Source organism: Schistocerca nitens, chromosome 4 (genome assembly GCF_023898315.1).
Source record: "Schistocerca nitens isolate TAMUIC-IGC-003100 chromosome 4, iqSchNite1.1, whole genome shotgun sequence".
In the NCBI taxonomy this organism is placed as follows: domain Eukaryota; kingdom Metazoa; phylum Arthropoda; class Insecta; order Orthoptera; family Acrididae; genus Schistocerca; species Schistocerca nitens.
In genome coordinates, this window is record NC_064617.1 from 435,308,583 (window position 1) to 435,324,634 (window position 16,052).

General features: G+C 41.3%; 1 protein-coding gene across 1 annotated transcript in view; it reads right to left on the minus strand.

The window, feature by feature from the left end:
• Positions 1-2,589: 2,589 nt before the first annotated feature.
• Positions 2,590-16,052, minus strand: part of LOC126253287 (aminopeptidase N-like) — a 210,371-nt gene continuing 196,908 nt past the window's right edge. Inside the window, exon 17 of the mRNA XM_049954513.1 lies at positions 2,590-2,818. Coding sequence (XP_049810470.1) covers positions 2,666-2,818 — 153 coding nt within the window. The 3' untranslated portion in view covers positions 2,590-2,665. The remainder of the gene's footprint in view (positions 2,819-16,052) is intronic.

Sequence of the window (16,052 nt, forward strand, 5' to 3'; positions counted from 1 at the left end):
AAAAAATGTATATTAAAAATCATCATAGCCGCAAGAATATTTTTGTTTATTACGCGAAAATATTCCAAGATTCATTGATAAGCATGACTTTTGCTTGCAATCATAAGAAGAGGAAGTAATTTCTTCCATGCTGCAAGGCATCTTAAACTATATATGTGCTAATCATCAAGATTTAGTGGATGGACTGCATGATTGGCAACCACAGAAAATTAGAGGTAAATTAATAATTTCAGTAAAACCTAATAGTGACTTCTATTAAATATATATGTATAATAATCGAACAACTGACTTTTTGTTAAGCACCAAGTCTGCTGCAAAATCAGACTTTCTAAAAAATCTCCATGGACAGAGTAAGAAAAATTATCCTATATACATTATTCATTTTTGTGACATCAGTATTTGTATGTTGCATTGCATTTTTATTATGCTAAGAGGAAGAGGGATCATGGCACCAATTTAGTTTCAGTGAGAATCCATGCTTTATTTACAGTACTGCAAGTAGTAATTATATCTCATTACCCAAATTTCAGACTGATTCATACTCTTTGTGTTAGCTGTTGGGCTGCCTCCCAGCATGGCTATTCCAAAACCAACCAACAGACTAACACACAGGTTGGCATAGGTAGGCCCATGGCTGTGCTGCAGATTTGTTTGCATACCTTCCCTTCAAAGGAAAAATGATTGTGAGTCAGGGTATAATTGTTGAGGTGTAAAAGGAGTGAGGTGGTGCGTTAGGTATCTGAAGGACATTGGTAGAGATAGTGTTTAATAGCAGTAGGGCCATGGGTAAGAAGGATGTTGGTGTATAGGGGGGTGGCATCAACAGTGATAAAGAGGGATCCAGGAGGTAAAGGGGTGAGAATGGTGGAGAGTCAATGAAGGAAGTGGTTAGTATGTTTGATGTGAGAGGCTAGTTTTGTGCAGTTGGTTGGAGATGTTGGTCAACAAGAGTGGAAATTCTTTTAGTGGAAGCAGAATAGCCAGCTACATTGGCAGGTACAGAATTTTTGGGTTTGTCGATTCTGCGGAGTTTGTGTGGGGTCTTGTTGGAGTTTTGAGGGCAATGAACTTGCGGGAGAGGTTCTGGGAAGGGTCTATGTATTTCAGTAGGGACTAGAGGTTATGGTGGACCTCTGGGATGGGATCACTCTGGTAGAGCTTGTAGATGGAGTGGTCGGACAGTTGGCAGAGGTCTTCTGTCAGGTAGTACCTGCAACTCATTACATCAGTGATGGAAATTTTGTCTGCAGGTGGGATGATTAGGTCAGGATGTGTTCCAGGTTGTGTATGGCTGTCCTTTCTTCTGCTGAAAGATTAATGTTCTTAGGAAGGGCTCTGGGGAAGGATGGTGAGGCCAAGTTGGAGGTAAGGAATTCTTGGGAGCTAACTAGGGGATGGTTATTTGGGAGAGTGGCATGGGGAGAGGGTCATAGTTGGATGGTGGTATGAACTGGAAGAGGCACAGTTCAATGTTGCGATTAGGTTGGCTTTGGTTGGAGGGATTAGTGGCAAGAAGTGCATCCACTGGAGTAATCAGGAGAATGAAAGAGGCCTTTGTCAAGTCTAATGTGGTTAAACTTTGGTGTGAGGCTGTTGGTGGGGGCGATGAGTTTGGATAGAACTAAAACTTCTGTGGGACTGGAGTTTTTGGTGGATAGGATAATAAGAGTTTTTGGGTTTGCCTGGGTCCTGGGTTTTGTGGAGCATTGGGAGGGAGTTTTGGAGGATGTGGTAAATTTAAGAGGTCAGCTAGGGAGGGTCTGGGTGCTATGAAGGGTTAGAAAGGGGTTCATTGTGAATAGAATGAATGTTGATGCATAGTGGCACCCCAAAAAGGAAGTAAGATGTCAACATGTTGGATAGTTTATGGAAGTGGTGTCTGGAAAGCTCCTCCAATGTTGGAGTGCAAGGGTATCAATTTCAGAGATGGTATGTATGTGGTAAGTATTGCACAGTACCAGTATCTTGTGGAGGGAGTAGAGGTGGTTCTGGGAAGCCTGTGCCATGGAGATGTGTTTTTGCAGTATCAGGTTTGTGAGGGATAGGGATTGGTGGAATTTTAAAATATGAAGGTCATTGTGAAAGGAGGGGTGGAATGCACATCGAAGGGTATTTTTATGGTTAGGCCATTTGGGAGAGGGAGATTCCATAGTTTAGCCAGCATTTCAGGAACAGTGTGTGGGACTGGGTTTTAGCCAGCAAAGTTGATAATCTCTGGTTAAAGGAATAAACAAGAATCTACATCTGTGTCTTAAACTAAAAATGTATCTAAATGATTGTGCAAAATTTAAATTGAAAATTCTCGTGGGGCAGGCACATGTCTGTGTGAAGTTGAATGAACTCTGTTTAAAGGAATAGACAAGAATCTGCAGCTATGCCTTAAAATAATTGTTCACATTTTTGCATTAAGATTAGGGACCGTATAAAGATACAGTATAAACATACAGTCTGTTTTTGTTGGAATTGTGCATTCCTAGTGAAATATGAAGTCCCTCCTGTGCAATGAACAATGCTTTATGTGCCAGCAGGCTACTTTGGGAAATGGTAAAAGGATCTTGAGAATGGATAACAATGAAAAAAAATACAGTTAAAGACATGAAGCACTCAGCTCCTTTTATACTGTAAATCATTTAAGATTTGTATAGCAAGGTGTATGTCATATTCTTCAAACAGCATTATGCTGTCGTTGTTGTAACCAGCGCTGTAACCAATGAGAGGCAGCATGATGCAAGGCATGACAATGCACTAAGATAGTATGCCTTGATGATGCTGCTGATGCCAGTCCTTGGTTCCCTATTGAGGTTGCCAGCAAGCTTACCTGTAACAGAAACACAATGTATGAAACACTTATATCATATGTCAAATGTCTGACAATTTTATCGACCTCTCCTGTCATGTAGTAATGTGAGCCAAACCTTGAGAAATGGTAATTAAATCAAGACCATTAGCTGTTGACAGGTGTTGATGTACATCGATGGGGACAGCTGAAAATGTGTGCCCCGACCAGGTTCGAGTCCCTTTCGGGGCACACATTTTCAACATCCCTGTTGATGTATATCAATGCCTGTCAACAGCTTATGGTCTTGATTTAATTATCATTTCATTCCAAGAGAGCTGCATGGTCACCGATGGTATCTGTTCTTGACTTGGGATAGATAAGTAAGTCTAAAGCTTGAGTGTTGATTCTTTGTGTTGCTCCATGTATTTATTATTTTAAGACTGTTTTCTATACTCTGTACTTTAACTAATTATACAATATTATTATAATTCTAGGTGGTGCCTATGTTCTCAAATGCCTTGCCAGGCTTCTGAAATATGCAGCCCATTTATGCATAAGACAGCCATTTAGTCGCAATACAATAAAATGTTTTCAACCTGTAATTTTATTTATCTAATTGATCAAAAGGACTAATAAATGGCCTTTCATTAGTCCAGTATGAATTCAATTCAATAGTGTTTATTGAAGGTGACTGCAAATACTCATCCAATACAAAATTCGTGGCAAATTTTAACTCTACATCTACACCTACATCTACATCTACGTCTACACCTACATCTACGTGATTACTCTGCTATTCACAATTAAGTGCCTGGCAGAAGATTCATGCCAAAACTCTTCAATAGTATATACCATAACCTATTTCTTCACTTACAGTGCTCACTATTCATTTCTTGCTTTTCACCAGACTTTCACTGAAAAGAAAAAAAGGCTTGACCACACCTCACAAATTTTTCTGCTCTAGACAGGATCTGGAAACTGTGAACTATGTTGTGATTGATCCTTGGCTTTAGGCCACTTTTACTGAAGAGATTTGCATATTAATCGGTAGTTGTGTCATTAGTTCTTTAAGGTAACTTTTTGTAGGTGTGATCAAAGGTCAGCAAGCAAATTCCATAGTCCTAGATTACTGGAAGACATTTCAAACACTGCCACACTGCAGACTGCTAACATACATCCAAGCATACAGAATAGGTTGTCAGATATGTGAGTGGCTCAAAGAATTTTTGAGTAGCTGAATACATTACATTGCACTGGATGGTGAGTGTTCATCAGACACACAAGTATCATCAGAAGGACCCCAGGAAAGTGTGATGGGACCGCTCTTGTTCCCTGTATGTGTAAATGATCTGATGGGCAGAATGGGCAGCAATCTGTGTCTGTTTGCTTATGGTGTTGTATTGTGCAGTAGTGTGTTTTTCTTTGAGTGACCATAGGAGGATAAAGGTGACTTGCATAGACTTTCTGTTTGGTAAGATTAATGGCAGCTTGCCCTAAACGTGGGATAATGCAAGTTAAAGGAAACATAATGCTGTAATAATATGACAGAGTATTAGTGGTGTACTACTAGATATGTTCATTTCTACAGTGACTGGAATCAAACAAGTCTGGAAATGACTTCAGAACCAGCAGTGCTGGCCAACTGGCCAAGAGCATCGACAGCGCTTCACCAGAGAACAACAGGTGGGTGACATGAGAGAATGACTGATAATGGAAATGGTATGGCAGAATAACAAGTCTAAAGGGCAAACCAAGATCAAAATTCTAAGAAGCAGAGAATTCAGAACCGAGACAACAACGTGTAGTGAGATATATATTGTAATGCAGAGAAATCACAAGTAACAGAGGGAGAGGCCACAGTGCTAGGTTTAAAGGGTGATTGCAGACCTTGATAGGCTGGCTGGAAAGGCATGACTTGTAGCAGTGCCTACATCAGCAACTGCAGTACTTGCAATTACAGCAGTGCCACCTATTGGCAATCACTGATAACCATACCATCCAGCAGGTCTACAAATGTGTTGGGCTGGGGTACTAGATCCCTCCCCCTGAAAAGGGCACATAGGGTCGGAGGCACCCTAGATGATTCTGGGGAAGGCAGAAAAGTGGAGTATGCCCACATGGCTGCACCTAGCAGAAAGTGCCTGCAGGCTGGGTCTGGGTTTCTCTCACTTGGGGGGCCAGGAAGTGGATGAGAGTATGTGGCTGTGGCCCACAGAAGAGCACTACTGCGCCATGGTCATGGACAGGAGTGGAATGGTAGGTGCTGAGAAACAGTGTGAGTGCATCGGTTTTATTGGAAGTACACACCACTTTCAACATTTATTGCTTAAACGTATGCACCATATGCTCCACTTTGGCATTGGAGGACAGGTGAGATGGCAGACTACATTGGCACTTGATGCCATTAGAGGTACAGGACTGTTTAAAAGTTACTGCAGTAAACTGGGGCCCATTATCTGACATGACAGTGTAGGGAAGCCCTTCAATGGAGAGAATTGGGACGAGAGCAGTGAGAGTACCACCAGTGGTGGACGTCATACTGACCACATGTAGGTTGTTAGACTAAGCATCCATGACAATGAGCCACATAGATCCCAGAAAGGGGCCAGAAAAGTCAAGATGAATGTGATCCCAGGGATGGTAGGGGGTGGGCCAGGGACAAAAGACTGGGGCAGAGCTTGTACTGCTTTGAGAATTTCGGCGTAAATTCTAGAACCACATGGCCATCCACCATCTCAAACACATGATGTTTTAGATGTGAGTGGGGAGAAAGGAACCCTATCTACTGCACGTCACCTGTCTGTGTGTGCTGTCCTGAAGTTTATCGTGAGAAATCTGTACACATGGCAGTCGAACAGCACCGACAAGTACTTGCTGGTCAGTCCATGGAAGTCGTAATGAAAGCGCACGGCAGAACCAAGGGACTTCTGTGTTATTCTGTGCTGTTTTGTAACTGTGACTATTGTTAGTGATGAAAGAACAGTTGAGTAATAAAAGATTTTTAGTAACTCTTAACACAGACTTGCTAGAGGCAAGACATGTTTATGATTTCTGTGCTTGAAACTTCCTGGCAGATTAAAACTGTGTGCCCGACCGAGACTCGAACTCAGGACCTTTGCCTTTCGCGGGCAAGTGCTCTACCATCTGAGCTACCGAAGCACGACTCACGCCCGGTACTCACAGCTTTACTTCTGCCAGTACCTTGTCTCCTACCTTCCAAACGAGGTACTGGCAGAAGTAAAGCTGTGAGTACCGGGCGTGAGTCGTGCTTCAGTAGCTCAGATGGTAGAGCACTTGCCCGCGAAAGGCAAAGGTCCCGAGTTCGAGTCTCGGTCGGGCACACAGTTTTAATCTGCCAGGAAGTTTCATATCAGCGCACACTCCGCTGCAGAGTGAAAATCTCATTCTGGATTTCTGTGCTTGTTAAACCAACTCTGTAGTAAATGTATCTTTATTGTATCTAAAGTGAGATGACATGGACTACTTACAAGAAGTCTAATATTTATACTGAAAGTGCAAATTTGTTATTGCTCATGGAGTCCAAATATACCAACAGTGTTGCCGAAAGAGCACAGTTTCAGAAGAGAAGGCCTATTAAAAAAGTTGTCACAAAAATGTTAGGACGTGGTGACCAGTGAAAAAGGACTAAAAAAACAGGAATTTTAAGACCCAAAAACGAGAAAAGTGGATGTTGTATGTTGCCATATCAACTAAACCAAACCCAATAAAGGATTTGCTCTGAGGCTCTGGGACATGCTCAAGTATTCAAAAGAGAAAAAATTTGAATTGAGAAATAGTGAAGAAGATTCCAGTGTGTTTCTCTAAGAAGAAATATGCCGAGATCACTTTGACTAAGAAGTCTGGTGCGGGGAGTGGATAGCTCTCACACACATCAAGGGGACACAGATGCCGAAACCAACATCCGACACTGCCAGTATCAGATGCTGTTCACCAGTGCTAACCTACCTCCACATCTGTCCACCAACGCCTATGCGGAAACCAACAACTGATGCCACCGGCACCTGTTGCTGTTCACTGATGCTGATTATACATCCGCTCACTGGTCTGCCGGTGCACAAGAAAAGTTAATATCAGATCCATGGGACCCAGACGGTGTCATCTATCCCACAGGGATGTTAACATTCTGAGTTAATAGGCCGAGTGATGATCGTCAGATCCCCAGTTGTTTTTGGTATTTCTACCAAAATAGTTTTCCTGCACCAAATTCCTTTAAAATCTATTCTGTCATCTATTCCTAAAATCTTAAACTATCCTATAATCTTATTACATAAAAAACTGGATTTGATTACAACTTAGGAGAATCACAGAATAAGAAAGAAATGATATCTAGAAATGAAATAAACGGAATAAGAATATTATGTCTGTTGTAACATCCATGAGATAAATTATTGGCTACAGTGCGACGAGAGGCAATTATACCTCTAATAGTTATAAATATTATGTATTCGACGTATGAAAAAACAGTGTTAACTTATAAATATTAATTATTTATATAATATTCTATGATGTAATTAGACATATCGATGTGTATCATTCAAAGACAATGATAATTGTAAATTCCTTTTATGATCTGCGTTTGTCTTCCTTTGTTTTTACCTTTTGTTGGTTGGCTTTTGTAAGTTGCGGACGCATATCAAACTGAGGTCTGTTAAGAAATTGTAATTATTTGTTAATTATTACTTGAAAATAGAGTTCATTATTATTATAAATGTTGTTGTTGTTGTGGTCTTCAGTCCTGAGACTGGTTTGATGCAGCTCTCCATGCTAATCTATCCTGTGCAAGCTCCTTCATCTCCCAGTACCTACTGCAACCTACATCCCTCTGAATCTGCTTAGTGTATTCATCTCTTGGTCTCCCTCTACGACTTTTACTCTCCATGCTGCCCTCCAATACTAAATTGGTGATCCCTTGATGCCTCAGAACATGTCCTACCAACCGATCCCTTCTTCTAGTCAAGTTGTACCATAAACTTCTCTTCTCCCCAATCCTATTCAATACCTCCTCATTAGTTATGTGATCTACCCACCTAATCTTCAACATTCTTCTGTAGCACCACATTTCGAAAGCTTCTATTCTCTTCTTGTCCAAACTATTTATTGTCCATGTTTCACTTCCATACATGGCTACACTCCATACAAATACTTTCAGAAACGACTTTCTGACACTTAAATCTATACTCGATGTTAACAAATTTCTCTTCTTCAGAAACGCTTTCCTTGCCATTGCCAGTCTACATTTTATATCCTCTCTACTTCGACCATCATCAGTTATTTTGCTCCCCAAATAGCAAAACTCCTTTACTACTTTAAGTGTCTCATTTCCTAATCTAATTCCCTCAGCATCACCCGACTTAATTCGACTACATTCTATTATCCTTGTTTTGCTTTTGTTGATGTTCATCTTATATCCTCCTTTCAAGAAACTGTCTATTCCATTCAGCTGCTCTTCCAAGTCCTTTGCTGTCTCTGACAGAATTACAATGTCATCAACGAACCTCAAAGTTTTTATTTCTTCTCCCTGGATTTTAATACCTACTCTGAATTTTTCTTTTGTTTCCTTTACTGCTTGCTCAATATACAGATTGAATAACATCAGGGAGAGGCTACAACCCTGTCTCACACCCTTCCCAACCACTGCTTCCCTTTCATGCCCCTCGACTCTTATAACTGCCATCTGCTTTCTGTACAGAATGTAAATAGCCTTTCGCTGCCTGTATTTTACCCCTGCCACCTTTAGAATTTGAAAGAGAGTATTCCAGTCAACATTGTCAAAAGCTTTCTCTAAGTCTACAAATGCTAGAAACGTAGGTTTGCCTTTCCTTAATCTTTCTTCTAAGATAAGTCTTAAGGTCAGTATTGCCTCACGTGTTCCATCATTTCTATGGAATCCAAACTGATCTTACCCGAGGTTGGCTTCTATCAGCTTTTCCATTCGTCTATAAATAATTCGTGTTAGTATTTTGCAGCTGTGACTTATTAAACTGATAGTTCGGTAATTTTCACATCTGTCAACACCTGCTTTCTTTGGGATTGGAATCATTATATTCTTCTTGAAGTCTGAGGGTATTTCGCCTGTCTCGTACATCTTGCTCACCAGATGGAAGAGTTTTGTCAGGACTGGCTCTCCCAAGGCCGTCAGTAGTTCTAATGGAATGTTGTCTACTCCCGGGGCCTTGTTTCGACTCAGGTCTTTCAGTGCTCTGTCAAACTCTTCACGCAGTATCGTATCTCCCATTTCATCTTCATCTACATCCTCTTCCATTTCCATAATATTGTCCGCAAGTACATCGCCCTTGTATAGACCCTCTATATACTCCTTCCACCTTTCTGCTTTCCCCTCTTTGCTTAGAACTGGGTTTCCATCCGAGCTCTTGATATTCATACAAGTGGCTCTCTTTTCTCCAAAGGTCTCTTTAATTTTCCTGTAGGCAGTATCTATCTTACCCCTAGTGAGATAAGCCTCCACATCCTTACATTTGTCCTCTAGTCATGCCTGCTTAGCCATTTTGCACTTCTTGTCGATCTCATTTTTGAGACGTTTGTATTCCTTTTTGCCTGCTTCATTTACTGCATTTTTATATTTTCTCCTTTCATTAATTAAATTCAATATTTCTTCTGTTACCCAAGGATTTCTACTAGCCCTTGTCTTTTTACCTACTTGATCCTCTGCTGCCTTCACTACTTCATCCCTCAGAGCTACCCATTCGTCTTCTACTGTATTTCCTTCCCCCATTCCTGTCAATTGTTCCTTTATGCTATCCCTGAAACTCTGTACAACCTCTGGTTTAGTCAGTTTATCCAGGTCCTATCTCCTTAAATTCCCACCTTTTTGCAATTTTTTCAGTTTTAATCTACAGTTCATAACCAATAGATTGTGGTCAGAGTCCACATCTGCCCCTGGAAATGTCTTACAATTTAAAACCTGGTTCCTAAATCTCTGTCTTACCATTATATAATCTATCTGATACCTTTTAGTATCTCCAGGATTCTTCCATGTATACAACCTTCTTTTATGATTCTTGAACCAAGTGTTAGCTATGATTAAGTTATGCTCTGTGCAAAATTCTACCAGACAGCTTCCTCTTTCATTTCTTAGCCCCAATCCATATTCACCTACTATGTTTCCTTCTCTCCCTTTTCCTACTGTCGAATTCCAGTCACCCATGACTACTAAATTTTCTTCTCCCTTCACTACCTGAATAATTTCTTTTATCTCATCATACATTTCTTCAATTTCTTCGTCATCTGCAGAGCTAGTTGGCATATAAACTTGTACTGCTGTAGTAAGCATGGGCTTTGTGTCTATCTACATCTACATGACTACTCTGCAATTCACATTTAAGTGCTTGGCAGAAGGTTCAGCGAACCACAAACCTACTATCTCTCTACCATTCCACTCCCGAACAGCGCGCAGGAAAAACGAACACCTAAACCTTTCTGCTTGAGCTCTGATTTCTCCTATTTTATTTAGATGATCATTCCTACCTATGTAGGTTGGGCTCAACAAAATACTTTCGCAATCGGAAGAGAAAGTTGGTGACTGAAATTTCGTAAATAGATCTCGCCGCGACGAAAAACATCTTTGCTGTAATGACTTCCATCCCAATTCGCGTATCATATCTGCCACACTCTCTCCCCTACTACGTGATAATACAAAACGAGCTGCCCTTTTTTGCACCCTTTCGATGTCCTCCGTCAATCCCACCTGGTAAGGATCCCACAGTGCGCAGCAATATTCTAACAGAGGACGAATGAGTGTAGTGTAAGTTGTCTCTTTAGTGGACTTGCTGTATCTTCTAAGTGTCCTGCCAATGAAACACAACCTTTGGCTCGCCTTCTCCACAATATTATCTATGTGGTCTTTCCAATTGAAGTTGTTCGTAATTTTAACACCCAGGTACTTAGTTGAATTGACAGCCTTGAGAATTGTACTATTTATCGAGTAATCTAATTACAACGGATTTCTTTTGGAACTCATGTGGATCACCTCACACTTTTCGTTATTTAGCGTCAACTGCCACCTGCCACACCACACAGCAGTCTTTTCTAAATCGCTTTGCAACTGATACTGGTCTTCGGATGACCTTACTAGATGGTAAATTACAGCGTCATCTGCGAACAACCTAAGAGAACTGCTCAGATTGTCACCCAGGTCATTTATATAGATCAGGAACAGCAGAGGTCCCAGGATGCTTCCCTGGGGAACTCCTGATATCACTTCAGTTTTACTCGATGACTTGCCATATATTACTATGAACTGCGACCTTCCTGACAGGAAATCATGAATCCAGTCGCACAACTGAGATGATACCCCATAGGCCCGCAGCTTGATTAGAAGTCACTTGTGGGGAACGGTGTCAAAAGCTTTCCAGAAATCTAGAAATACGGAATCAACTTGAGATCCCCTGTCGATAGTGGCCATTACTTCGTGCGAATAAAGAGCTAGCTGCGTTGCACAAGAACAATGTTTTCGGAAACCATGCTGATTACGTATCAATAGATCATTCCCTTCGAGGTGATTCATAATGTTTGAATACAGTATATGCTCCAAAACCCTACTGCAAACCGACATCAATGATATAGGTCTGTAGTTCGATGGATTACTCCTACTACCCTTCTTAAACACTGGTGCGACCTGCGCAATTTTCCTGTCTGTAGGTACAGATCAATCGGTGAGTGAGCAGTTGTATATGAGTGCTAAGTAGGGAGTTATTGTATCAGCGTAATCTGAAAGGAACCTAATCGGTATACAATCTGGACCTGAAGACTTGCCCGTATCAAGCGATTTGAGTTGCTTCGCAACCCCTAAGGTATCTACTTCTAAGAAACTCATGCTAGTAGCTGTTCGTGTTTCAAATTCTGGAATATTCCATTCATCTTCCCTGGTGAAGGAATTTTGGAAAACTGCGTTCAATAACTCCGCTTTAGCGGCACAGTCGTCGGTAACAGTACCATCGGCATTGCGCAGTGAAGGTATTGACTGCGTCTTGCCGCTTGTGTACTTTACATACGACCAGAATTTCTTCAGATTTTCTACCAAATTTCAAAACAATGTTTCGTTGTGGAACCTATTAAAGGCATCTCGCATTGAAGTCCGTGCCAAATTTCGTGCATCTGTAAATTTTAGCCAATCTTCGGGATTTCGTGTTCTTCTGAACGTCGCATGCTTTTTCCGTTGCCTCTGCAACAGAGTTCGGACCTGTTTTGTGTACCACGGGGGATCAGTTCCATCTCTTACCAATTTATGAGGTATGAATCTCTCAATTTCTGTTGCTACTATATCTTTGAATTTCAGCTACATCTCGTCTACATTTGCATAGTCACTTCGGAAGGAATGGAGATTGTCTCTTAGGAAGGCTTCTAGTGACACTTTACCCGCTTTTTTAAATAAAATTATTTTGCATTTGTTTCTGGTGGATTTGGAAGAAACGGTATTGAGCCTAGCTACAATGACCTTGTGATCACTAATCCCTGTATCAGTCATGATGCTCTCTATCAGCTCTGGATTGTTTGTGGCTAAGAGGTCAAGTGTGTTTTCGCAACCATTTACAATTCGCGTGGGTTCGTGGACTAACTATTCGAAATAATTTTCGGAGAAAGCATTTGGGACAATCTTGGAAGATGTTTTCTGCCTACCACTGGTTTTGAACAAGTATTTTTGCCAACATATCGAGGGAAGGTTGAAGTCCCCACCAACTATAACCGTATGAGTGGGGTATTTATTTGTTATGAGACTCAAATTTTTTCTGAACTGTTCCGCAACTATATCATCGGAGTCTGGGGGTCGGTAGAAGGAGCCAATTATTAACTTAGTTCGGCTGTTAAGTATAACCTCCACCCATACCATTTCGCACGGAGTATCTACTTCGACTTCACTACAAGACAAACCACTACTGACAGACACAAACACTCCACCACCAATTCTGCCTAATCTATCTTTCCTGAACACCATCTGAGACTTCGTAAAAATTTCTGCAGAACTTATTTCAGGCTTTAGCCAGCTTTCTGGACCTATAACGATTTCAGCTTCTGTGCTTTTTATTAGCGCTTGAAGCTCAGGGGCTTTCCCAGCACAACTACAACAATTTACAACTACAATTCTGACTGTTCCTTGATCCAAGCACGTCCTGTATTTGCCATGCACCCTTTAAGATTGCAGCCCACCCCATACTTTCCGAGGCCTTCTAACCTAAAAAACCACCCAGTCCACTCCACACAGTCTCCGCTACCCGTGTAGCCACCAGCTGAGTGTAGTGAACTCCTGACCTATTCAGCGGAACCCGAAACCACACCACCCTATGGCGCAAGTCAAGGAATCTGCAGCCAACCAGGTCGCAAAACCGTCTGAGCCTCTGATTCAGACCCTCCACCCGGCTCTGCACCAAAGGTCCGCAGTTGGTTCTGTCAATGATGTTGCAGATGGTGAGCTCTGCCTTCATCTTGTAAGCAAGACCGGCAGCCTTCATCAAATCAGATAGCTGCTGGAATCCAGAGAGAATTTACTCAGATCCAAAGCGACACACGTCATTAGTGCCGACATGTGCCACCACCTGCAGCTGGCTGCATCCTGTGTTCTTCATGGCATCCGGAAGGACCCTTTCCACATCAGGAGGTGGTGGTGGTGGTTAGTGTTTAACGTCCCGTCGACAACGAGGTCATTAGAGACGGAGCGCAAGCTCGGGTTAGGGAAGGATTGGGAAGGAAATCGGCCATGCCCTTTCAAAGGAACCATCCCGGCATTTGCCTGAAACGATTTAGGGAAATCACGGAAAACCTAAATCAGGATGGGCGGAGACGGGATTGAACCGTCGTCCTCCCGAATGCGAGTCCAGTGTGCTAACCACTGCGCCACCTCGCTCGGTTTCCACATCAGGAATGACTCCACCCAGAATGCACACGGAGTGCACACTGGATTTCTTCCCCTCCTAAGCCGCCATGCCCCGAAGGGGCCCCATTACGCGCCTAACATTGGAGCTCCCAACTACCAATAAGCCCACCCTCTTGGCCACTATAATACGTTCACTATGCTGTTTGTAGTAGCTTACCTACACTCCTATTTTTTTTATTCATTATTAAACCTACTCCTGCATTACCCCTATTTGATTTTGTATTTATAACCCTGTATTCACCTGACCAGAAGTCTTGTTCCTCCTGCCACCGAACTTCACTAATTCCCACTATATCTAACTTTAACCTATCCATTTCCCTTTTTAAATTTTCTAACCTACCTGCCCGATTAAGGGATCTGACATTCCATGCTCCAATCCGTAGAATGCCAGTTTTCTTTCTTCTGATAACGATGTCCTCTTGAGTAGTCCCCGCCCGGAGATCTGAATGGGGGACTATTTTACCTCCGGAATATTTTACCCAAGAGGACGCCATCATCATTTAACCATACAGTAAAGCTGCATGCCCTCAGGAAAAATTATGGCTGTAGTTTCCCCTTGCTTTCAGCCGTTCATAGTACCACAACAGCAAGGCCGTTTTGGTTAATGTTACAAGGCCAGATCAGTCAATCATCCAGACTGTTGCCCCTGCAACTACTGAAAAGGCTGCTGCCCCTCTACAGGAACCACATGTTTGTCTGGCCTCTCAACAGATACCCCTCCGTTGTGGTTGCACCTACGGTACGTCTATCTGTATCGTTGAGGCACGCAAGCCTCCCCACCAATGGCAAGGTTCATGGTTCATGGGGGGGGGGGGGATTATTATAAACATGAGTGATTAATTATTTGCAACTCTAATTCCCCTCTCAGTAAGCATTATCTGTATTAATTATTTCTTTCCGCTGCAAAGAGCGCAGCCATTGATGATAGCGATTTGTATCACGTGTTTGTCTGTGTTTTCCTTAGAAACAAATCAAATGTTTGCTTGATGAAGTCTAAATAGTGCACAATACAAAAGTAGATTTTATAGTGTTTAATAACCATTTTAAATATTTACTTATTTGCTCTAACAATAGAAAGTCTCTATCAATTGTCTTCCGCCATCTTAACAATTATCTCAGCGGCAAATTCAAATTTAAATTACGTAACTCTGCAGAATAAATGCCAAAGGTGATACAAATGTGTAAAAATAAATGTGCACCGGTGGTCCCGAACTCATTTTAATGAAAATAATTCGAATCAGATTGGTTCTGAAAAAACATTGCTCATAGCACGAAAGTTATAACAAACTTTTCTAGCTGATGTATGGAGCCGAAATTAATTACGCACGAGTTGCGAAGAATATTGTTTCAGGTAACATACGTCAGTGTTGTGCGTGGCTGATATTCGGTGGTTTCAATGATCATTTTGCTGAAGATAACTGTTTCCATCATAATCCATAGTTGTATAGAATCTGTTGTATGAACTGTGATTTAGTGACACTTACACAACTTACAGATAACACTTTAACACAACATTAACTTGGAGTTCTTTAGCAACTTGATCAAATCTTTAGCCGGGAGAAAAATTATTTAGTAATTACTCAATGTAATAAAATAAGATTATCATTTCATTTACAAATTAGTTAAATACCAAACCACTGAATAACCCAGTGAACGCCACCCTGGCGCCCAACATGGGGCCACCAATGCACATTTATTCATTTTAATAATTGAAATTGTGATCTACTACAGGTACGGGGTACCAAAATAAACTATTAATCAGTTTATTTATTTGTTTGATGAGCATTGACAGCTTCCTACCGAACTGCTGTACGAATCTGTATCTGCACTGGTGCCAGACACACGAGTAACTTCACATAAGCAGTGCAGTCCACAACTGTCAATCAATTCAGGTAGGAACAGATGTGCATATTCGGTGACTGAGCAGCACCATACAAATGACATTCGCTGCGTGTGCAATTTTAAATTAAAATCAGTACCTGCAGCCATAAGTAGTAATAATTGAATATTCTGGCTGCGAGAATAATATTTTTGAGTGTTATTTGTGTATATGTGTTAGTTATAAGATAATTTTGTGTCAACTGGTGCTTGTCAGTGATTTATATATTTGTTGTGCTATATTGGTGACAGAATGGTTAAACAAAAGAAAAATAAATCGAATGAGCATACTGATGCAGAGATGCCATCAGAGTCTCAGGTAGAACAATCTACCCATATTTCTGTTGAATTATTAGAAAATTTAATTATGAATGATAATTTAGAAGCTGATGTCCCGAGTGATAGTAAAACCAAGGAGTTGCCAAAACAAACTGACACTCCTGCATTCAACCAGTTAGGAATTAATGACAATATTTCTTCTGGGCA